This window comes from Pleurotus ostreatus (assembly GCF_014466165.1).
Source record: "Pleurotus ostreatus strain PC9 chromosome Unknown scaffold_6, whole genome shotgun sequence".
NCBI lineage: Eukaryota > Fungi > Basidiomycota > Agaricomycetes > Agaricales > Pleurotaceae > Pleurotus > Pleurotus ostreatus.
Window position 1 is genome coordinate 721,330 of NW_023503161.1, and position 23,154 is coordinate 744,483.

At 50.2% G+C, this 23,154-nt stretch overlaps 9 protein-coding genes across 9 annotated transcripts; 5 read left to right on the plus strand and 4 right to left on the minus strand.

The window, feature by feature from the left end:
• Window positions 1–76: 76 nt before the first annotated feature.
• On the plus strand, window positions 77–1,013 carry PC9H_008479 (uncharacterized protein; the record flags this gene model as incomplete). Its single annotated transcript, XM_036777989.1, has 3 exons — window positions 77–496; window positions 553–913; window positions 982–1,013. 3 exons carry the CDS (start codon window positions 77–79, stop codon window positions 1,011–1,013), a joined length of 813 nt encoding a protein of 270 aa, XP_036629417.1.
• Window positions 1,014–1,250: 237 nt separating this feature from the next.
• Window positions 1,251–2,834, plus strand: PC9H_008480 (uncharacterized protein; the record flags this gene model as incomplete). Its single annotated transcript, XM_036777990.1, has 6 exons — window positions 1,251–1,489; window positions 1,580–1,699; window positions 1,764–2,255; window positions 2,307–2,395; window positions 2,453–2,649; window positions 2,706–2,834. 6 exons carry the CDS (start codon window positions 1,251–1,253, stop codon window positions 2,832–2,834), a joined length of 1,266 nt encoding a protein of 421 aa, XP_036629418.1.
• Window positions 2,835–3,371: 537 nt separating this feature from the next.
• On the plus strand, window positions 3,372–5,196 carry PC9H_008481 (uncharacterized protein; the record flags this gene model as incomplete). Its single annotated transcript, XM_036777991.1, has 5 exons — window positions 3,372–3,449; window positions 3,509–3,660; window positions 3,720–3,888; window positions 3,938–4,072; window positions 4,129–5,196. 5 exons carry the CDS (start codon window positions 3,372–3,374, stop codon window positions 5,194–5,196), a joined length of 1,602 nt encoding a protein of 533 aa, XP_036629419.1.
• A 385-nt stretch (window positions 5,197–5,581) lies between these two features.
• On the minus strand, window positions 5,582–7,270 carry PC9H_008482 (uncharacterized protein; the record flags this gene model as incomplete). The annotated part of the gene is made up of 6 exons (XM_036777992.1): window positions 5,582–6,170; window positions 6,224–6,482; window positions 6,539–6,803; window positions 6,856–6,890; window positions 6,948–7,107; window positions 7,166–7,270. The coding sequence occupies 6 exons, from the start codon at window positions 7,268–7,270 to the stop codon at window positions 5,582–5,584; spliced, it is 1,413 nt and encodes a 470-aa protein (XP_036629420.1).
• A 312-nt stretch (window positions 7,271–7,582) lies between these two features.
• PC9H_008483 (uncharacterized protein) lies at window positions 7,583–8,485 on the minus strand (the record flags this gene model as incomplete). Its single annotated transcript, XM_036777993.1, has 1 exon — window positions 7,583–8,485. The coding sequence occupies one exon, from the start codon at window positions 8,483–8,485 to the stop codon at window positions 7,583–7,585; it is 903 nt and encodes a 300-aa protein (XP_036629421.1).
• A 767-nt stretch (window positions 8,486–9,252) lies between these two features.
• Window positions 9,253–11,176, plus strand: PC9H_008484 (uncharacterized protein; the record flags this gene model as incomplete). The annotated part of the gene is made up of 2 exons (XM_036777994.1): window positions 9,253–9,329; window positions 9,385–11,176. 2 exons carry the CDS (start codon window positions 9,253–9,255, stop codon window positions 11,174–11,176), a joined length of 1,869 nt encoding a protein of 622 aa, XP_036629422.1.
• A 619-nt stretch (window positions 11,177–11,795) lies between these two features.
• Window positions 11,796–15,104, plus strand: PC9H_008485 (uncharacterized protein; the record flags this gene model as incomplete). Its single annotated transcript, XM_036777995.1, has 18 exons — window positions 11,796–11,813; window positions 12,102–12,242; window positions 12,300–12,607; window positions 12,658–12,685; window positions 12,741–12,797; window positions 12,848–12,880; window positions 12,941–13,022; window positions 13,070–13,204; window positions 13,254–13,406; window positions 13,605–13,762; window positions 13,893–13,912; window positions 13,998–14,211; window positions 14,267–14,327; window positions 14,380–14,447; window positions 14,499–14,591; window positions 14,642–14,659; window positions 14,717–14,840; window positions 14,899–15,104. 18 exons carry the CDS (start codon window positions 11,796–11,798, stop codon window positions 15,102–15,104), a joined length of 1,917 nt encoding a protein of 638 aa, XP_036629423.1.
• A 60-nt stretch (window positions 15,105–15,164) lies between these two features.
• Window positions 15,165–18,386, minus strand: PC9H_008486 (uncharacterized protein; the record flags this gene model as incomplete). Its single annotated transcript, XM_036777996.1, has 14 exons — window positions 15,165–15,237; window positions 15,294–15,551; window positions 15,603–15,778; window positions 15,841–15,921; window positions 15,972–16,186; window positions 16,233–16,341; window positions 16,387–16,696; window positions 16,746–16,873; window positions 16,923–17,125; window positions 17,186–17,280; window positions 17,330–17,708; window positions 17,764–18,019; window positions 18,078–18,190; window positions 18,242–18,386. The coding sequence occupies 14 exons, from the start codon at window positions 18,384–18,386 to the stop codon at window positions 15,165–15,167; spliced, it is 2,541 nt and encodes an 846-aa protein (XP_036629424.1).
• Window positions 18,387–18,745: 359 nt separating this feature from the next.
• On the minus strand, window positions 18,746–20,373 carry PC9H_008487 (uncharacterized protein; the record flags this gene model as incomplete). Its single annotated transcript, XM_036777997.1, has 5 exons — window positions 18,746–18,817; window positions 18,874–19,543; window positions 19,601–19,992; window positions 20,051–20,207; window positions 20,261–20,373. 5 exons carry the CDS (start codon window positions 20,371–20,373, stop codon window positions 18,746–18,748), a joined length of 1,404 nt encoding a protein of 467 aa, XP_036629425.1.
• Between the last annotated feature and the right edge of the window lie 2,781 nt (window positions 20,374–23,154).

The window sequence follows — 23,154 nt, forward strand, 5'->3', positions numbered from 1 at the left end:
AAGTGTTTGAGGTGCGATGGCACAATGAGGTGCAGTGACTTTCATTTTCTAGGTGTCTGCCACTCGGTGAGTTCTGATGGCTTCCTACAAACTTCTTCCAGTATCCCCCGAATCCCCCGTACCAAATGACGATGAGGACCTGCCCCCACCGAAGCCATCGATGCTCACCCCCCGAATCTGTCTCCTTGCCTGCATACTATGCACCGTATTCAACTTGTTACTCTCTTTTCGCTTCGAGACGGCCAAGTCTAATGCGTATCCTGTTGTGACATACAAAGATATACAATCTCTCCGCCGTCCTTCGCAGTTCCTTCGCTTTGACGAGATCAAACGCCCTTCGCCGCCTGTACACAAAGAATTCAACAACTATCCTATACTTATGACCCAGGTCGATGCCGCCCAGAAGGATAAGGTGTTCGAAGATGATGTGAAACGATATATGACTCCGATAGGGACTATATCACCAAGAGATAGACGTGTACTTATCACGGACACGGTACGAGAGCATAGCGTCCTTTTACTACGTCCTTGTCTCAATGGCGGACCCTATAGATATCTACGGTGGTTCAGTTTAGAGCAATAGACTACGGGATGGAGCGATGCGAGCTACGCCTTGCGTTGCCGTCCTTCGACTCCCCCCTACTCTCGGGAAACCAGACGATGGCATTATCAGTCCATCGGCTAAACGCAACGATACCACTTGATGTCTCCACTCTGTCGCACACCTCGAAACCTATAAGGATGACGAAAGTCGGGGACATTCATTTGAGCAGTAAACTTGGCGAAGTTTGGCAGCGGTCGTTCTCATGCAAGACTGAAGAGGTGCTATCCTTCGAACTAACGTGCTCACCGGAGACCACGACGAAGGGATGTCACATCGAGTGGTGGCAGAATATGAAGAAGCCTAACCCAGGTATGCTTCGTTTCGTGCATCGTGCTTGCGGCTACAATGAAAACTGAGCGTGTCCTGCGTGCCTGTAGGCCTTTATATAATTCAGCATTCGACAGTTTGAATTCGGTTTGATTTACGGAGGAGGCATTTGAGCATTATTTGTAACATACTTCTTTGTCCTTGATTTCTTTTTCGCAAGGTACATAGCCTGTATACGGCCGAAGGGCAGCGAGGTTACTCCTTATTTTATTTTTTTGGCTTCTAATCCCCTACCATCCCCTATTCATGTTCCGCACGTGATGCACGCGTCGGCGGAGACGGACTCAAGTCTCACTGACCCTTCGCTCCGTTCCCGCTCATGAATGTAATGCCACCGGTAATTCGACCAACCTTCGTATCTACGTCTCGACAGGCATGCCGACCCATGTCATTTACTTTAAATCGTCGAAGTAGAGGCGTACCTTCGTATCCACGGGCGATGTCTTCACAACGGAATTTCGGCGTTGATCTTCAAGACGACAGTGCAAGTCGTCGCTGGCTCTGGAGGGGCACTACTATAGGTCTGTGCTTAGGCACGGGGAGCCTGGCGTACTGGCTGTAAGTACCAACACAACCGTTGCTCACAAAGCACCCGAATGCTAAAATACAAGCCACCACAAGTCAATACGATACTGAAATATGATACAGATACACAATGTGGCGAGAAAGCAGGGAGATATGGCCGGAAGTGGTCGCACCCGACCTTCGTCGTGCCCTATACGCAAAGCGCAAAGGGGATTTGGTAGTTAGCGAACAACATTTCCGGAGGTCAGTGGCTCTGCCTCAGTCTCAGTCTCCGGCGTCAACTATGTTATTGACGTGGGCTCTCAAGGGCTCTCCAGTTACTTCTTCCATTACCTACAGAAGACCTACGAGGCGACCCGCATCTTAAGGTCACCGGAGTAGCCATTGCTTTGGCTGATCTCCTAGAAATTCAGGGAAAGACAAAGGAAGCTTACGACACATATGCGGATGGATTTGAGTACCTTCGCCGGGTGCAGTTAAATTCCCCATTATCGGGCCCAGAAACCCTGCGCCTCATTTCCATCGCATACAAACTGGGAGAATTGGCCGGCGAGCTAAAATTAACGGAGGACGAAGAGAAGTGGCTAGTTGTGGCCGTAGAACAAATATTGAAAGATGCTGGGCGCAGCGCCGGTAAACAAGGTTCACTGCAACAAGCAAGTAGTACCACGGATACTCAGAGTTCCGGTTCTCCCGAAGGGCTAGCAGGGATTGATCTTCCAGGTTGGGCTTCTGCAGTTGACATAGCCGCGCCATTGGAAGCTCTCGCTGAATTTTACGAGCAGAGAGGCCAGACTGAGTAATTCCTTGTCTGTGATGTGTTTCTCGTGAGGCTGACTACATTATATAGATATGCCCTGCCTCTGTATCTTCATAGCGCGTCGGTTTTGGTCCCGCCGAAGTCCGAGAAACAGACATCGCCAGAAGATCAATGCCGTGGTGCGCACCTGTTACATTTACCTTCGGAATTCGCATTTTATTCACTGCTCTTTGCAGGCGCGAATATGATGCTAAAAATATCCGAACTCATCTTACGCGGTCCTGAGAGCAAGCACACTCTTCATTCAGCGGAAGCTTGGGCTCAGAAGGGGCTGGCCGTCGTACAAGAGGCTCGCTCTAAATCTTGGGGGACGGTGCCTATCTGCGAGGAGATGCTTGTTGCTGCTTATCACGGAGCTGGCTTGTTACGGGAGGTATGAAGTGCCTAGAGTCCTGTCTATTCGTCTGATTTGATTTCCCCTTTCCATAGCTCTCAGGGGATGGTGATGGTGCACGAAAATTGTACAGCGCAGCGATTGTCCAGGGCAAGTCACAGCACATGACCCAGGAAGTTGACATGCTCCATGAGCGCATCCTAGCTCTGCGACCCCAGAAGTAAGCGATGGTCTTTTAGCTGTAGCACGGCAGTGTCAATGATCTCGACGCTCTATCGGTCGCACCCGTATACATACACTGGGACCACGTTACCCAGGGTGAAACTATTTATGTCCCAAACATCAGCATTCGGGTCGACATTTCCTTTTGTACCAACGGCCACTCTATCGCCTTCAATCAATGCGATCAATCCTATCTTTCCACAGGCTTACAGAAGGTTATGCCGCGGCTGTGCATGAGCCATGCCGAGATCCCTCTTCATCCTTTGACTTGAAATCATGATTCTTCCCTTCTAGGCTGGCGGAGAGCTATAAGTCGAAAATACTAGGTGGGCTCCAATATCAATATACTCATGCAACACATTATACATGGGCTGACTATTCTCGTCCTAATTGGTAGAATGGCTGTTCTGACGTAACCTAGATATGTTGGCAAAGGGTTCGTCTAAATGGCAGTGTCTGAGCGCTAAGGTTGTGCTTATAAGGACCAGCCTTCACAACGCTAGGTTAGTCAACCTTCTCAATCACAGTCTCTGCCCATAATGGATCCCTTGTCCATTACTGCATCGATTGTCACTTTCATAGACATCGCGAAACGGATCAAGTCTTCCGTGGACAAGGTGAGGCTACTATTGGGGAGCCTCTTATCCGGCACTGACGTATGGTCCCGGATATCCAGATCAGTCAAAACCGTCGAACGCTCAAGGAACTGACAAGCAACATTGTTCACGAGCTCACGGAACTGCAGAAATTGTGTCAACGGAGAGAGGGAGTCCTTGATGGATCTCATCTTGATTATGATCTAACCTTATCACTGGAGGACCTGCAATCGTGAGTAACTCTCGATATGTTAAGACGCAAGTATCTCATCAGCAACCTTTATATATCAGGGAGCTAACAGACGTTCTTGCACGATGCGTTAAAATACTGGAGCCGCATAAACGGACACGCTTTCACACTGTGAAGTCGGGGTTCATCGCGTGGATTAAGAATGCTGAGATTGAAGCCGACATATCTCGCCTCAAAGACCACGTCACATCCTTTCACAGACGATTTACTGTGAGTTAATTCATCGAGAAACGCTGAAAGGTGTTCATGTCGCTTTTAGTATATCACCTCTATGCGCATGGAAAACAGCCTTCTAGTCGTAAACACTGAGAATAGAGCGAGGATGAATCGAATGGAAGGGCTAGTATCTCGGCTCCTGATAGATTCACATATATCCGGAATCAGGCCTCCACTGGTAAGTAGTTACTCATGCACCACTGCCTTCCTAGTTATCAGGTATTTCTTTGCCAGTTCCTAGACCAAGCCTCGCCGGATGGGATCGAATTTCAGTTCCTTCGCCTGCAAATCCAGAAGATCGTGGATAACCTCAGCTTTATCTCAGCTTCACGTACCTTCGCGGTCGACGACTTCGACGGCAGCTATACCCGGCCGTTGGAATTAACCACATACATGACACATACTGGGCCCCAAGCTAGTCTCATGCGGGTAGCGGTAATCAAAGTCCTCGAGATCATTCAACTACTAGAATCGAAACCCTCGAGCCTCTCCATTCCAGACGGCGCCGAGCAGTTGCTGGATTTAGGTAACTACCTATGGGACTTGGGCTTGAGTGACGACGCGGCCGCCATTGATACCTGGGCTATCACTATCTACCGCACCCTCATGATGGGAAACAACACTGCATTTATGCCTTACGTTGCTTGGGGTTTGCTAAACCTTGCGTCCTTCCGTTCTGGGACGCAGGACGGACTCAACGCATCCAAATCTGCCGTTAGCATGTATAAAGCTATGGTCGACACAATTACGACTTTCGACTACTCATCACATCTTCCGCGGGCTATACGCAACCTTTCCGTCGAACTCATGATCAACGGCCTTTACAAGGACTCGGTTGAGTCCGCGAAGGAAGCTCTTGCACTGCAGCGCAAAGTCTCAGATTCTACACCCCTGTACGACACATGGATTCAATGGGAGGCCTCTGGAGAGGAGATCGTCGTCTTTTCCTCAGCGCGTCACTTCCAGAGATCGCAGAATATGGCGTTTGAAGAGGGAATGTGTTTGCAGCAGCTGGCTTGCAGTCTAGCCATGGTCGGTCGGTACAGCGAAGCCCTCATCGCCGGCAACGAGGCATTCAACTGTTATCAAGCATTGGTCGCCAATTACCCTGGTCATGGTGCATACGATGGTCGGCTCAGGGACATTAGCGAATCCCGCTCTGGGTGGATCGTCATCGTCCGTTCCCCAAGTGACCCCAGTCCTTTCGCTTCTGTCGACGATACGAGCTCTGAGGACGGCCAGTCGGAGACCACTGACATAGAAGAAGAAGTTCAGACTTCCGTCCTCACATCCGAGGACTAACCTCCAGAACCCCACCTAAAAGCGATACCCTTGTTTCTACATATACCTACATCAAGCTATCTACATCATTATGTTTCCTCATCCCATAGCTCGTTTCAAACATCCTATTTACCTTACATTCCTCATACGACATGCACATTGTATTTTACCATTTGTTTTGATTTGGGATTAGGGGAAATGCGCGGCTCCATCAGCCACCAGTGTTATTCGTGAAATCTTTCACAAAGGTGCTTTGCATGCTATCTCGAACATTACATGCAATTTGGATTCAATAACAAATGGTATATCGAGGTACACTAAGATGATAGTCCGTTAATACAAAACGAAGAGTGCTGCTTCGAGTCCAAATTTACGTTAAAGCGGGGAGAGTTTACAGATGGTCAGACTATCTCTCGTCATCTGAGTCAGGGAGTCGGCCCATATCATCGTCCTGTTGCGCTCTTGTCCGCGAAGGGGGTTCGGTTGCAGTGCGACCGCTGAAGAAGCTGTCGCCTGTCCCAGGGCGAGCTGAACTGCTGTGGCTGGCGCCCTGAGGATGGCCATATGTCCGCCCTATCGCGCTGCTCAATTCCATCTGCTCTTCATCCTCGTCCCCAAGATCAGGCAACACTCCGAACTTCCGTTGCGCCGGGCTGAAAGGAGTACTTCCGTTCGCACTCCTGACAGATCCGGCCCTTCGTCGTTCAGCATGGCTGGCGGAGATGCTTGTTGCTGTCGCGCTGTGGGGGCTGGTTTGTTGGGGGAAAGCGACATTGTTCAGCTTGTGCGCTTGCTCGGCGTCTGGGACGGAGGTCGGGGAGCCTTTGACGACTCCTGGGCGCGTGATGCTGTACAAGAGGACGTTGAGAAAACCGCTCGAGGAGAACAAAATCCCTGCAAAAATGGTTGCCCCGGGAGGAACGCTAGAGCCGGAGAAATCGAGCCATCGGACGATTGATACGGGGAACACGGTGATGATGTAGACCAAGGGATAGCTACAATGACTTATCAGCGCAACAAGGTCTTGGTAGGTACGATGGGAACTTACAACAGCATTTGCATCGCGCGTCCGTTGGTTGCTTTGGCTTCCTCGTCCTTTATTCCTTTATAGTAATCATCATCATGGCGGTCGAGTTGCGAAGTCTTGACAGATTGCCAGCCAAATCTGCCTTTCTCGATGACAATGACTCCGCGGAAGACCAACGCGAGGAAAACATAGATCGCAACCTGGATGAAAGCAGCGGCCCATAACCAGAAGTATTCTAGTCCAATGCGTTCGCGCGAGTATGTCTCGCTGATCCAACACCCTGAGAGTGTGTCAGCATGAAGGATGAGACCGGCCGATGAAACTTGGAGGACTTACAATATCCTGTGTTGCTGTAATACGGTGCATCTGAGGTTTGGTGCAAACCAGCGGGAATGGCGATGGCCAGGACAATGAACGTCCAAATTAAGCTGACGACAATGAAGGGAACCGGGATGGAGAAGATCCGCGTTGGGGGATGCCAACGCAGACCCAGTACTAGGAAGGTGTGGGTTGCGATTGTGAGGGTGGTGAGGGCGACGCCAACATCTCCCATTTGCTTCATCACACCCTGCGCCGTGCAAAGCGACCCATCTGCAACCGACTGAATCCAAGCATAAGAGGAGCAGTATAACGTGATGATGACGGAGACGTACAGCATCAATTATCCACTGAATATTGAGGAGACCACCTATGGAATTGTGCAATTCAGTAAGCAAACAATCCACGAGACAAGAATACTACTGACCGGTGGCTTGGATGAGTTCTGCCACCATGAGGTTCCTGAAATATGTTGACCCGCTAACATCCTGTGGTTCATTATCGACACTGTCTGTGTCTGAAATGGGTCCCCCTGTAGGCCCATGGCCATCTGTACGCGTATCTTGTCGTCTGGTGAATGAACCGTACTACAGACAATGCTGTGTTAACACGTTGGGCCCGTTTGCACGTAAAACCGACGCGTACCAGAATGTACAGCAGCAAAGCTCCGGTTGCGATCGCCGAGAGACTAGCCACTTCCACGATCAAAAATAATCCCAGCCGTTCGCCGAAATCGAAAAGGTCGGCCATGGAGAGTGGTGGGAGGTGAAAGCTAGCAGATATCTAGCTTTGCTGCCCGCCCTATAAGCCTCTTTGCGAAAACAAGGGCGGTGCCCCGTACTTTGACAGACACCCAATCAGCGCGGGGCAAGTCATGAGTTTCTCCATGATGATCTAGGGTCGAGGTTGATGTTCCGGCGCTGGAATCTTATCGTACAGCCTCGTATAGCCAACAGGCAACACCTGCGTCAACGTCAACGTTGTTCAGATATTTGTACCGCATGTGATGGTAATGCGTGGGCCATTTCAGTCGATGACAGTGGAACTGCAATACAGCTACGATCACCTCCTATCAGCAAACCCTTTCTCCACTTCTTCTGCAAATTCACCCAGCGTCTCGAAGCGCAGCGACCATTTACCTTCACCAAGTCGTTTGACTCTTTCCGGATCAAGGTCTGGCGAATTATCCTCAACATTCAGACCCATCCTCGTTCCTTGTCTATGGATCCAGACACTCTTAAGCCCAAGCTCGTGAGCTGGATAGATGTCGTGGAATAGGCTAACGGCCACTACCAGGATTTCTGACTTGTCTCTGACGTCGCAGTCGGGATCTTTGATGATGCACTCGATGGCCGCACCGATTCCGAGCGGCGACGGTTTGTAAGCTCCGGTATCTTGAGCGGTCAGTACAAGGGTAAATGGGGACTTTGATTCGGGATTCCGACGGGGGTGGAAACCAAGGGATGGGTCGAGGGGTGTCCTCGCTGGCTGTGGTTTATGAGCGTAGAGGCTAAGATGTTCTGTGTCATCGGATAATTTAGAGTGCGTGAATGCGAACGACTGATGGTCAACATTTGATAGGACCGTTAATTTGTACCGCTTAGCGAGTGATCGCAGTGCGACGACGGTGTCGGAAAACGGAGGCCAGTCGCGTATGGATTCCGCGAACTTAATCGCGTCGCCCTCAGAACCGCTTGTTCCCTCTCCCGCTGTACTCATTTGACGGTCCAATTCCTTGTAAGATTCCTCCAGGACCTTGGCGTATAGCCAGTCCGGATGCTGCTCTTCCAAAGTGGCCTCGACGATGCAATATGCCTCCAAAACATCTTTCCGAGACCACGATGCGCAAGCAGGGTTCTTCTTGATAATTGGAATGAGCCCCTCGTAAATCGGCGACTCCCAGTCGACCAGGGTACCGTAGACGTCAAAGATAATTGCCTTGAACGCTGCCAGGTTGAGGGCCATTGTTAAAGTGATGATCGATTGGTGAAGTTCAAATTTGATCGGCGCTTAATGAACGGTGTTGCTTCAGAGCGACGATCGCGGAAGGTCGTTCGGTGCACAGCTTTATATGTTTCCATCCATCAAGCCTTCAACTTTAGACATTGATCACCGAAACAGCTTACCATACGGGATGGACAATGTTGCAATGACCCTTTGCTTGCAAGCGCTGGAGCGCCACCACCCGAGTCGCTTGTGGACGATTTCACCAATCCACATGCAACGAATGGCGACCGTCGTGCTCTCGAAAACACACCGTGGACGATAATCCGTTGCTGGCGGTGAGGCACTATGCTCAGGCTTGCAGTAGCGGTCTCAGGCGGTGGAATATGCTTTTGAAACCATTCGGTTGCAGCAAAGGGTCCTGCTAGCTAGGCTGCACATGCGTGGCGATGGGACGGCAATGGGGAAGCATCAAATCCCGAAACATCAACCTGCTCAAGTGCGGACTTGGTTTCGTCTCGTTGTAACCAAGTTGTAACTCCCCGAGAGGAAACGCGGGCCCTGTCTTGGCAGCGCTCTTCACGCTCCAAGGTATAAGAGGCTTTGAATTTGCTGGATGGTCCCTCAGCAGTTGCCCACTGGTTGTCTCAACAGCTCATCTTCGCCAACCACCTTCTAAGTGCCGGTCACTTTGAGGTTTTCTCTCTTTCGACTCTACGACTCTTTTTACGACAAACACTCTTTAACTACATTCTCTCTTCTCCTATTACCCCTACACCCTTATCACCATGGTTCACACTTCATCCGCCGTTGTTTTTGGTGCCATCGCTCTCAATGCCGCTTCCGCGCTCGCTACCCCCATGAAGTAAGGCTCTATCCAGTTTTATCATCGAGTCGTGTCTCATCCCTATTTTTATTAGTGTCGTTGACACTACCAGTCACCAGGCTCGCGATGTCAATGAAAACAACTCTCAGCTTGAGGAGCGTAGGATCGGCTCCTTCTTGGGCAAAGCCGCTCCTTTCTTGCCGCTCCTTAGCTTCATCCCCGGCCTCGGCGGACAACAACGTCGAGATGTCGACGAACTCGAAGCTCGTCGCTTGAGGGATACTCTCAAGAACGCCGCGCCGTGGGCACCATTGGTCCCTCTTGCCCTTGACTTCTTCAAGTCTAAGCCAGCACAAGCCCCTGCTGAGCCTGCCCCGATCCCTCCCCAGCGCCGCGAAATCGAGGAGTTCCTCGGCCGCGATTTATCTGATCACGAAGCCCGTGGCCTGGGCAAATTCCTGGGCAAGGCTGCTCCCTTCATCCCCTTCCTCAGCATGATCCCCGGCTTTGGCGGACAACAACGACGCGACGTCAATGACCTCGGCGTCTGGGGTCCACTCATCCCAGCTGGCTTGCACGCAGCCAACGGTGGTGAGCGGATGGGCCCTCCTCCCCCTCAACGCCGCGAGATCGAGCAGATGCTCGAAAGGGAATTGACCGACGTCGAGGCCCGTGGCTTGGACGGCATCCTCGATACCGTCAGCCAGATCGCCCCGTGGCTCCCAATGATCGGTGGTATGCTCCCCGAAAGCAAGCCCAGGCCACCTAAGGTCCCCACCAAGCCTGCTGCCCTCCGTGGCAAGCCCAAGCGTTCAGAGGAAGCCGACGAGTCACTCGAAGCCCGTCGTCTACGCAGCACCTTTGACAAAGTGGCACCATGGGGCACTGTCATTGGCATCGGTGCTGATCTCATCAGGCAAAAGCTGTCTCCCAAACCTGCACCTGCACCCGTCGACCCGAACGCACCTGCACCCGCTCCCGTGCGCCGGGACACTCAAGAGGACAATGAACTCGAAGCGCGTGCTACTCCCAAGGGCGCAAAGAGTGGGAAATCGACTTTGAGCCGGATTGGTAGCGGCCTTGGTACCGCTGCTGCATTCGCCCCTCTCATTGGCCTTGGGATCGAAGCAGTCAATCAGGGACAAATGCGACGCGACATTGACGAGCAGTTCTGGGCTCGTGGCGTTGAAGATGATGAAGGCCTCGAGGCACGCGATTTTGTTGAAGAATTCTCCGCTCGCGGCGTCGAAGATGATGATCAACTTGAAGCACGCGCCCCTCCCAAGGCTGGAAAGAGCGGAAAGTCTACCTTGAGCAGGATCGGTAGCGGACTTGGTACAGCTGCCGCATTTGCTCCCTTGATCGGCCTGGGGCTCTCTGCGCTCACCCAGGGACAAAGGCGACGCGACCTTGAGGACCAATTCTGGGCTCGCGATGCTGAAGATGACGACCACCTCGAAGCACGTGCGACTCCCAAGGGTGGAAAGTCCACCTTAAGCAGAATCGGCAGTGGCCTTGGTACAGCCGCTGCATTTGCTCCACTCGTTGGCCTTGGTCTCGATGCCGTCACTCAAGGCCAGATGCGACGCGAACTCTACGAAGAGTTCTTCGCTCGCGATGCCGAAGACGAATTGGAAGAGCGCGACTTCGATGACGCCGACGATCTAGTCGCCCGCGACTTGGAGGAGCTGTTGGGCCGAGAACTGACCGACATTGAGGCGCGTGGCTTCGGAACGAAACTCGGAAAGGTTGCCCCTTACGTCCCCCTCATCGCTACTGGCCTTTCATTGTTCGGTGGGATGGGCCAGGCTCGCCGCGATGTTTCTGAAGAGCTCATGGATATCTTCCATCGTGAACTCTCGGAATCTTTAGAAGATTTAGATTGAGGAGGGATTATGCATATACCCTAGTGTCGATACCTTATTTACATGAGCGTAGTCGAAGAGTACTTGAATATACATGGGCTGTTGGCACTTCATTTTCTTCAGTTAGTCTTGGCTTGGGCAGAATCGGGTGTTATAATTTGACCCTGAGAAAAAACCTCTCCAGTAAAGTTTCCATTGATCTTCACTCACGACGCGCCTTCGAAAGCTTGCGTTGGAATGAAGTTCGCAAGGTAAGCTGCAGGTATTGTAATACTCATCTGTGTTGACCTCTGCGTACTAGGTACCTCGAGGAAACTCAGGCGCGTCGCGTTGCTTCTAATCCCGTTGCAAGCTAACATTCCGCCAATTCCGCATAAATAGACCCCTGAATGGAAAAAGGCCTATATGTTTGTATCATCTCTTCCACGTCGTCGGGTTTCCTATCGCTGAACGACAAGATGAAGTGATTATCGCGGGCTCAAGAAACGAATTACGGCAATTCGACGAGCTTCTCTGCAGACAGTCGATAGCCCCGCTGGCTCCACAACGCACTTGTCCGTGAATGAAAGCCCGAGATCTTCAAATGACCATAACGACAATGGACTGAACGGTCGATCGACGGTAACGGAACAACGAGGACATGCCTCAAGCCTCCAAGGTCAGTGTCCGTTTGTTCCGCATGCCTAACTTGGCTTAAACCGGATGGAAGACAAGCCAGTACGAGGTGAACGACCTTCCATGATTTCCAGACGATCGCAAAGTCAACGGATTCCTCGGAGCATGAAGAGCAGAGGCTCTGCTTCTCGAGGTAAGTTCCCTTCACCTTACTTAACTTCTGGACTGAATATCCGAGTGCATTCGCGCAGACCGAGCACCCACCCTTTTGAATGGTCCGTTTACGCCGATGCCCCTTCATGAATTACTTCCACTCTTGTCCTCCACGGAGAAACTTTTCTTCGCTGCCCTTGATCACGAACTTGAGAAGATCGAAGCATTCTACGAGAAGCAAGAGAAGGCCTTACAAGAACATACTCAGATGCTGAAAGAACAACTTAACGAGCTCGCTGAGCACCGGAAACAATTCTATGTGAGCTTTTCGCGTATGAGTTGTGGTTCTAAATCGATGTCGGTTTGCGCAATATAGGAGGCTTTTCCAGAGCATAAGCAAACGCTAGCATCCGCACTCAAGCAATACCAAAGCGGTCTCAGATGGCGACTTAGACTTGGGAAGGCTAAGCAGAATGGGTTAGAACAGACTGTCGAACTCAGTTCAGCACAACCACCGTCGATGGAGAGACCTACAACTAGCGGCACCGCCTTTTCAAATGATGATAGCGACAACGCAGGCCCTAGTAAAGGCAATGCATTAGACGCGTCCTCCCGGTTGCTGGCTCCTGATGAGTACCATCATGCTAAGAAGAAATTACGAAAAGCAGTTGTCGAACACTATCGGTAGGAGCTGTAGTTACGCCCCACCTGGTAAATCATTAAATCAGTCCCAGCGCGCTGGAGGCACTTAAGAACTACCGGGTGCGAGCTTCATGATCCTTGCCGTCAATGGCCCTGTGTCTGACCTTCGGCTTAGATCTTGAATATCACCGGGTTCAGGAAGGCCCTCAAGAAATTCGAAAAATTCACCAAGGTCAGCTTTTCAAGGCTGCATGTTCAGTATATAGGCTGACCAGGGATTAGATTCCGGTGCAGCACGCGTATATGGCAGAAAAGGTCTTGTTTTGATACATGGCGCAAAGCCGAAGTTCTCAACGAGTGTACTGCAATATGTAGGTTGAGACCAGCGCCTTCTATTCCGACAAAGCGGTCAACGCCATGATCGAGGAAATGGAAGGCGTCTATACCTTGAGGTTTGGTATGCGCCCAAGTTCTTCCTCTTGTCCCGTTGCTGAATCAACTTAGAACAAGGCGATAGAAAGAAGGCCCGTGCACGTTTGCGAGGATCAGGAAAAACCAAAAGCCACCATTTCAGCACTTTTCGCTCTGGAATACTGTTGGGCTTAGCACTACCGGCCTTGGTGTCTGGAATATACCATAGTAACATCATTTCTTTCGCACTCTCTGATGATGCTCATCTTTCCTTCAGGCTTTCTCCAGGAAACAAGGGATGAAATACCAGGATGGGACGCGCTTCTCTTCGTTTATGGAATGCTGTTGATCCCTGTCCTCTTCTCGTTGCTGGTCGGCTTAAATTTGTTAGTATGGTCGCGGTCAAGGATAAACTACGTCTTCATCTTCGGTATGTGTACCCTCAGTCAAAACAAATCCATCTTACACTCAAGATAGAGCTGGACGTACGAACAAGGCTCGATCATAGGGAATACTTTGAGGTATAATTGTTCCCGGTTGACCTTCCCTCCGTTAATTTCTTCGTAGATCCCCTCAATCTTATTTGCAACCTTATGCTATGCATTCTGGCTCTCATTTTCACGTTTAGGGCTGCCTCCAGGCTTGACTACTGTATGGCCTCTTGCTTGGTTGGGCTTTGTGGGTCTTGTGTTCTTCCAACCGTTCCCCTTCCTCTTCAAACCCTCAAGGTTCTGGCTTCTACGGAAAATAGGAAGGCTACTGATGTCGGGGACAAGACGTGTGGAGGTATGTACTTCCTAACTGGGTTGGCCCCTTCACTGTTGACAGATTTTCTCAACTTCTACTTGACGGCGCTCGCAATACATACTCACCCACTACTTCTACTCGCCCTACTTCTCACCGCCCATCGATATAGTTCGCAGATTTCTGGATGGGGTAAGTATCTCTCGTCTCGAACCCTTTCAAACTGCCGTTTTTGTTTACACGCTAATGCTTGCGTGATTTTTCTTTTTGTCTTCAGAGACCAGTTCTGTAGCCTGTTCTTCACACTGTCAAACTTGTACCTGTTCGCATGTGTTTATGCCCGAGGTTTTGACGATCAGTGGAGGCGATGTGGAACTTCCTCTCCCAATTGGCCCGCTGCATTCGCGCTTGGTATACTACCCTTCGTAGTTCGCGTCGTTCAGAGTTTACGGCGTTATGCCGATTCTAAACTCCCCACCCATCTGGTTAACGTTAGTCCGGCTAGCCTTGCTCTGGGATTCAACTTACACTTAAGCGAAACTCTAGGGTGGAAAGTATGCATCCGGCATCGTCAGTTATTTCTTCTATTTTCTATGGAGACACAATGGTGGGTTTGATCCTCCACAACCGAAGAGTTGACCCGATTGTGTACCGTGTAGGGAGTAGAGCAAGCTTAGCCCTTTGGTGTGTCTCCTCCATCGTGTATGCAATCTACGCTTCCTCTTGGGTACGGCCCGCACATATCTTCGACAGTCAGCGGACTTAATTGAGCACATAGGATCTTCTGATGGATTGGAGTATTTTGCGCTTCAAGTCAGATGGAAGATTCCCCTTCTTGAGGCCAGAGCTGGTGTACAGCGAATCGATACCCGTGAGTGGCGGTCCCCTCCCGTAAACCGCTAGTGTTGACCTTAATAATAGTTTTATTACTTCGCCATAGTAAGTGATAGATAGTAACGCAAGAGAAGCATCGATTCAGCTCATATTTTCAACTAGGTTTCTAATGTTCTGTTACGATTCGTTTGGGTATTCTATATCCCGAGTCGCGGCCCTAACATAATGTTACGAACCTTCATCGCCGGTATACTGGAAATGCTTCGACGTTGGCAATGGAATTTCTGTGAGAACATGGTTTCTCCACTATTATAACGAAGTTTTCTAACGGACGATGGGCGCAGACCGTCTGGAGAACGAGCACCTCGGTAACGTAGATCAATACCGCATTACCAGAGAGGTTCCCCTCCCATATTCCTTTGACGAGGCTAGTCAGGACGACGATAACGACGAGTCTGACGCTCAGGCCGGGGTGGCTTCCAGTCGAATGGCTTGGTTGTTCTATCGGAAACGTCAATCCGAGCAGAACACCAATAGTGATTCCAACTAGGGTATAAAAATAGGCTAAACCAACATAGCAACTAATTCGACGAGGAAACTAACGAGCTCTTCATCGCATGGAAGTGGCTATTTGATCTAATTCTCGCTCTATCAGTGAATTGGGGGCCTTCTTACGCAACTCCCTTCACATAGATCGGTGTTTAGCCTAGTTATTGTCGTGGAATAGATTTAGACTTACATCAATTTTGCCTTGTCTCCCCGCGTTTTGCATTCTTCACCTGCCTTGCGCCACTCGCCACATTTCACGTATAGGTCTGGCCTCCGAGGTGAATCGCAACGAGAAACATACGTCGCCGCTTCTTTTGAGAAACCCTTCTCAACGAGATGGTTCACGAAGGGTTCGTAACCGATCGGGCTTCGTTTCGATTTCGTAAACGCCTCAAGCCCTTCAAAGTCGCGTGTGGAAGTCAGGGCGTATAACTTGAGATACCAAAACCTAGAGACTACTATTCATCCTGGTTATAAAAGGGTGACCAGGGCTCCGCACCTTTTATCTGGTACCTTGAAATCAGACTTGACCTTATCAGCCCGTTTGGCCATGCCGTTGACGAGGCATGTATGAATGGTGTCGTTGACGCTCAGACCGGAAAATGTAATCTTCCCATCAGTCTCTTGCTCCAACTGCATTTGTAAATTCAACAAACGAACGCTTTCGTCCATCATCTGTGGCGGAATGACCGTGTCAGGGATGATGGTTGCTGGATGGGGCCGCGTACAAAAGTTACCTTGGCTTCAAATGCACGATCTTTATCTTCTGAAAAGAATTTCTGAGCCGCCTTGACAGCGTTGATTTTAGATGCCGGGTCCTGAAAGACTGGATAAGCACTTGAGCGTTATTGTGAATTGGAAAGCTCACAAGGATTTGTGTAGATTCCTCTAGAGATAGCACTGCGCTTTCTACCCGGCGGTCATCGGAATAGTAGAAGTCCCTGAGCATCTCTCGGTTTTGTTCTCGCGCATAGACTTGCAGGAGGCGGCTTGCGAGTGTCAGTCGCTCTCCTCCATCTTCTATGAGCCTGAAAAAGGTACCGAGTGGAAGTCTGTTGTATAGGTGTAACAAGACGTGATAGACTGACAAGCGTTAGCCGTTGAATATAAATAGAAGTTGGGGGTATACCAAGGTCGGTGTCACCACTATCAACAGCCTTGATAAGCGCGAGTCTATCTTCCTTCATCGTCAGTAGTAGTGGTACCTGATCGGACGCCCTGGACTCATGATCAAGCAGCTAATGCGGGGTCAGTAGGGTCGGGGCGGCGGGGGCGTGCTCTACCTTTGTCGCTAAACCAGTGCGACCCGCCTCCCAGGCGCGTTTGGCAATGTCCGCAAAGCTCACTTCTGGACCACCAAGTTTACGGAATTTATCCACGATAAGTTGACAGACCTCATCATCCGCAGATGCATCCGTGACCGTTGCTGTGCCAGATCCTGACGGCCGTGAATGGAGGACTTTAGCACTTGCCCAGTGCTTCAGCACGGCATCCGGCTTCAGCGACAGGTAAGTTGAAATTCTATGCGCAAGTAAGTGGAGGTTTCGAGCGGTCAATCTAGCAACCAAATGGGACGGTGATGCATGGAGGTATCTGGTCTCCCGTAAGAAAGCGGACATGAACAAGTGTGAAGATGACGTACTGCGTATACGTGAGTGGAACACTAATCTCGTAGAATCTAACTGAGTTAAGCACTTTGAGTGTTTGCCCCATAGTTACGAAGTCCGAGGGATTGAATAAATCGAGAAAACCGCGCCCAAACTTGGCGGCCTGACCGGGGGTAAATGTGTGTCAGCAGAAAAAGGACAAATCAACGTACGTTCATCAGTCGTCGTTGCCAATATGGCTCCCATTCGTGGCCTGCAGCGTCGATACACTCGTTCACCGCTGACGCGAGCTCAGGGCGTATGCTACGAATACTTTCATCAGCTTTGGGTGACCGCTGCGAAAAGCTTTCCCATGCATCATATAGCATCGCTGATGGAGAAGTCGAACCTGGCCGAAACACGGACACAGTAGAAGCTGAAAAAATATGTTTAATATTCTTTGGGAAATTTGGTACGTTACAAACATTGCACCCACCGGGGACCTTTTGCACCAAATCACAGACCTCAGGGCTCATCAATCGCACGCCGTCTGGTTCGGTGACGGCGAAGATTGGTCCTGAGTAAAAGTATCTGATCATGGTTTACAAAATGTGGAAAGCCCAATAAGAAGTGAACTCACTCAAGGGTATCTCCAAAGGGCCCAACGAGAAGCGCAAATGCATCCCAAGTCACCAAAATAGCATCATTCCCGCACCAGACAATCTGCCGCACCGAACCATCGGCATGTTGGGCGGTGCTAGTATCAAATTCGGCCATGCTTCGCTGAAAATCCGTGGACACAACCAATAGAAGCCCAGAAAATGTGAGAAGAGCGAGAGATTTTCCGTTCGGAGAGGGGGAGAGATGAGTGAATGGGCCGCGAGAAAGTCGTTGGTCGACAACTTCGAGGTTATCAACGCTGTATATGGTGGCCTCGACTGATAAGAGAACCTCCACATGCCGCGAAATGTTAAGATCGGGTGGAATCACCGCCCATGCGTGCGGTGGTGATGTCAAGCCTGCATTGATTGCTGCATCAGACAACATGCCGGAATAACGGACAGTGGCTCTCACCTGGATTAGCCAAAGACAGCGGCCTCGCTCCTTCCCATCCTTTAACTTCTAACAATGTCAAGGAGCCAGTGATAGCGACAAGTCCGCTTTCGTAGATGCATGCATCTACAATTCCGAGTTCACCAGCTTCGCTGCCGAGCGAATATTGCTGGTAATCTCCTTGCAGGTCATACAGGCGGTATACACCTTCCTCGTTCAGAATGACCAGGCGCTCGTCATCTGTCCATCCAAACCGCACGATTTTGCCGTTGTCCCACTACAAAGCCAAGTTTTAGTTCAGAATATCTGCCACAACACGACATTTGAGTATCCACACTGAACAGGAGCATGCCATCGCCAGCTGGTGAATATATTTGAATTTGGGCCTTGTTCAGTGCAGGATTCGTGCCGCCGATGGATATAACTTTCGTTGTATCACGCATCATTGCTAGGACTACAGTCAATGTCCGTAGAATATACACGACGCGCTACTGCTCACCCAACGGGCCACCATACTTGCAACCAGCAACTATATATTCGTTCAGGTTGGGAAGCTTGCCAGATGTAGAATATAGCTGCTGCCGCCGGTAAAAGACATTCCCATCTTGCATGGCGGACCATGATGCTGTAGGGTGCGCTGTCATCTTGCTCAGTCGTTGACGGAGATGGTGAGGAGACCAACTGCCACCGACTGAGGAACGCGATATTGCTGAACACGTGCCAAGTAGTGAATAGGAGTCAATTCGACCGCTCCCGTTCAAGCTTTGGCAATAATTTATGACTAGATGTCTGCTTGAGATCTACGGCTCATCGTTCATGATACCCAAAAGCAAACGAGTCATGCAATAAATCAACGTACGGTAAACGGACTAAAGGATGCATCTCAAAATGCCACATCCGATATGAAAATGTGCATAGATATACAATGGTATGAGCATGGACTATATATAGCGATAAATACATAGCATGGTCCTCAGAGCGATGTCCATATAATGAAGAGAATCTAGGTTATCTTGACTGGAATGCGGACGCGAAGGTCATCTTGCCCGAATAGTACAGACACGTCCACATAGTACTGTTGGATTGCTGGTTAACAACCGGCGTAATAAAATAGGGTTTCCATTTGCTTACCTTCACAGATATCCCGATCCAGTCAATCGATGGTAGCATAGCCGAATTTAGTGGTATCTTCGACTTGTGAAGGCCGTCAGGAAGCATATGTTGGGTAGCCAGACTTGGATGCTTCTGATCACCGCACGGATTGCGCGGACGCTTGGGAAACCCGATGCACATGCTTGAGTGGAGTGAGTTCGTCTCTGAGAGGCTAGTTTCCATGGGTAGCCTTGGTAGAGGTTTCTCACGTATGTCCTGTGAACTGTCGGTGTAAAGCGTCGGGGACGATGGCGAACGGCGCGGCCGTCCGCCTACGCGCTTAAGGAGTTTAGCAGACCGTGGCGGCTCATTCTCGTCGATCGATGAAGTAGGCGTATGTGGTGGAGTTGGTGGGAGCGTTATCGTTTGTTGAATTTGAATTTGTTGAATGAGCGACACGGAAATAGTTGCATCGGATGCAATCTCTTTGACGAGAGAAGGTGAACGAGGGGTCGTAGTGAAAACAACGAAGAAAGGTATCGAAGTCCCTCTCGAGAATGTAACAAGGCTGGGAAGCGTGATCGCGACACGGTACGGTATCGGGCGATCCGATCGAAGAGGCATTTCCAGCCACGAATCTTGACTGACAGGAGAACAATCAAGTGACTGGAAGTCCCTTTCAGGCTGCACTATGATCGGCGTCTCTAAGCTATATATTGGCAACTATCAGTTAAATTAGAACAACATAACATAACGAAGATATCACCTTGTTGATAGTTCTATACCCTCCGCCGGTTCCCAGGACGCTTGAATGATATATTGAACTTGGTGCCCTGGGGTTAAGGATTGACGAAGGGGGTCCGCATCGTCCAGTTTGAAAGATGAAGACGACGGTGGCAGCTCCTCTGCCGACCTACAACTTCGGGGAAGGTCGAAGTTGAAGGAGTACGACCGTTCTGCAGAGGCATATGTTGTCCCGAGACTGGATCCACTTGGGCGCCGCCGTATACTGGCAGCAAAGGCGTCCCTAAATGCCGAACGAGGTGGCTCAGGCGACACTACTATCGCCGTTGATGCGGCTAGGAACACATGGCTCTTTTGCTCAGCATTGTATTTCGACGATTCGCCCTTGTTCGTATAGAGGAAGGAGCCTTTCATCTTGAAATGACATTGCCATCAATATCATCGTTGCTAAGAATAATACAACGCCGCTCACCGAAATAACCAGTCTGCCGCTCGAGGAGCAGCTGGGATCCAGTATGACGCGCCCTCGTATTTGGTCGTGGTCGCTGAACACAGGAAGCGGGGGCGCATGGTCCATCTCGCATGCCTTCAGTGATGGACTTTGTATCTGCATTTCCATTTGCAGTGTCCTATGACAGCGCGTTAGCACGGCCACACGAATAGTAAGACAGGGTGAGCCTACCGATATGTCGAGACATGGGCGTAGGCAGGTGCAGGTGTGAAGCTGGATGGTGGCTGCCGAGACTCGCCACTTGATACTGAGTCAAATCGACGACGAGGTATCCTTACAAGCATGGTGTTGGAACAGAACGTCAACCAACAACCGATATGGACGAGCGGCGAGTTTTATTTGCCTCGGCTGTCCCAGGAACCATGGAGGCTTTCTGTGAATGTAAACCTGATGTAACCTAAATTTTCCGCAAAACATTCCTAGCGTAAGGGACGGAAAGAAGCCACCGCTTCACTGATTTCCACTCGCGGAGATGACGAAAGATCTTAAAGGAGATTTCGCTTGGATCGGTGAGAAACTGTGAGAAATCGTCCCAAGTGAGCGGATCCAACTCTCCGTTAGAAATGTTGAGTGGGGTAAACAGTGTATCAAGAACGCAAACGGATATGACCGTGCATCGACCGACGATGCTAAAGAAGAAATCCGGAACATGCTTAGTATCGGTGCCATAGTTTGAGATATCGCAAAACATACTTTCAGATAGATAGTCTCAAAGCGATAGTGCATTGGAGGCACCATCAAATACACTTTCTGTATACCGAAGGGATGAGAAAACGTGTCCCACATCCACGTGTGGTTTACCTAGCAACTAGACTAACAATGCTACTTTTCCCAGGCGACCTTTGGGTCAACATACTATTCGTTGCTTGTTTTCGAGAAAGATCCGTCAACTATCGATGTTTTCTGATCGCCAGCTACTTGGCAGCCTTCGAACATGCCCTGTCCGAGATCTGCGCCGCATGTGGGGAAGGGTAGCGGTTGGGGACCTTGGGAGTCGATCCCGGGACTATGCGCTCTTTGCACTGTACAAGAACACATAACACATAACCCTTAAAGAGAAATTCGAAGAAGACGGCCTGAATAAAATAACTGATGGACGTTTAAAAACCCATGCGCTCCTTTGGTCACATGCAAGCGATGGATTTTGCGGAACTGGAGAACACCGTTAAGCATTGCAGCGAGGATATCGTGCGACGGGAAAGACGAGAGCGGCGAATACCAAAGGAGGGTAGCATAAGAAGCCACAGGGGAGCGATGGCATTGAATCGTGAGTGTGGCGACGGACTCCGAACGCGGCGAACGCGATCCAGTTATCTGGCTTTTCCGACAACGAAGCATCAAAGTTCGAGGCGTACAAACTCTGGGGGAGGAAAGCTGCACTGTTCTGTATAGAAACCAGCCGCCGGCGTCCGATCCCTGTGACGAAAGCCGCAATCGTATGGAGCACGGGGGTTGACAACGATGGCTCAGGTGACGAGTTGCTTGAGAAATCGCTTGCTATAATGCCTCTGTCGGACATCTTCAGTTGAAAACGACGGAATGAGCTAGATATCCAGATCGGATACGAATATATTTCAGTTCGCGCCGCAACACCATGCACATGATATCTCTTCGAGAGCTTTTCATAGACACCCGCTTTTAATTTGAGTGGTCACCCGTTTGACGATAAGCTTCCTGAGAATGCTTTTAGAGGTCGAGAGACTCGTGGTTTCTATATTTCCCCGATCGAAGAAACTTGGTGCTTCCCTGCTCACAGGCGAAAGACAATAAGACCCTCCGGGTCAGGCGCGCGAGGCCACCAAGGGTTCAATGGTACACCGGTGCGCAACTGGACTTTGAGGGTAGAAAGATGTGCGACACATGTAGGCGGATACATCAGAATCCAGGGTTTATCGAGGACCAAGCATTCCCCGACCGCATGCGCTTGAATGGAGAAGATTCGTTCGATTCCTGACAAGGGTGTCATGACAAGGGAAGAATGGCGAAGAACTCACGCGAAAGCGGTTTCGAAACCACGATCGGAAGCCCGAGGCTCATAGCGTACCAGTGGGCTTTGAACGGCACCGTTGATAACAAGTCACATACTAGTAACTGACATGTCAACTGGCAGTTTCCAACGGAACAGGCTCACCCATAATTAAGTAGCCTGCGGGAAATTGCATCGGCACTCTCATGGTCTCGTCGAATGTATGGAAAGTGTGGTCAGCTGAGGCTGTCTCTGAATCTCCGCCAGAGCCAAAGGCTGTCCGGCCTGGTAACCTCCGCAAATGTTCGCTGAAAGCTGTAGAGGAGGAAAGATGAAGACTTGTCAAATCGATGTTCTCCCTCCGTGTAAAACGTGCCTTGGTCTTCTGTCTTCCTACATAGGAGTAGGGCCTGCTTTTCGCAGCATGTGCCCAACTCAATGGCACGAAAGGTGAGCCTTATTGTCTTCACGAAAACGGATTGCCCACGCTGAGAGTAAATCCACTACCATGGGTGCCATGTTGGTGCATTTCCTTCAAAGATTCAAGGATCAACGCAGCCACCAGTGCTCAAAGAAAAGTACCGTACCGGTCATGGGTTCGGCCCCGGAAACAAGTCGTTTTGAAGCCCACATGGGCTGGTACTATGCTTCATCAATGCTTCGTACCCCATCACTACTTCGTACCCCTTGAATTACTCACCCATTGTCTCCTCCCCTGCTAAGATATTCTCGGAATATGATGTAGCAATGCCTACGCACGCATTCGTACCACTTTGAAGCAATGCACGACCATATTTCAAACGGTAGAATCTTGGCTGGTGTCACGCTCTGCCGCAGAAGCCGCTGCGGACAATGAATCTGGGATTGATTTATCCTGCGTGAGTTCCAATACCTTTTCCGCTCGTCCCTGTGATCGCCAAGTCGGAGTGCAACACTGTGACGTGACGTTTGTGACGCTACGAAGTAGTGATGGGGTACGAAGCATTGATGAAGCATAGTACTAGTTGACTTTCAAGAGTCGAAGAAGACGAACGTGATGATCTCGCGCCTGTCGGACGATGCCGAGCGCTGATAAGATTAGATTCGAAGAGTAATCAGT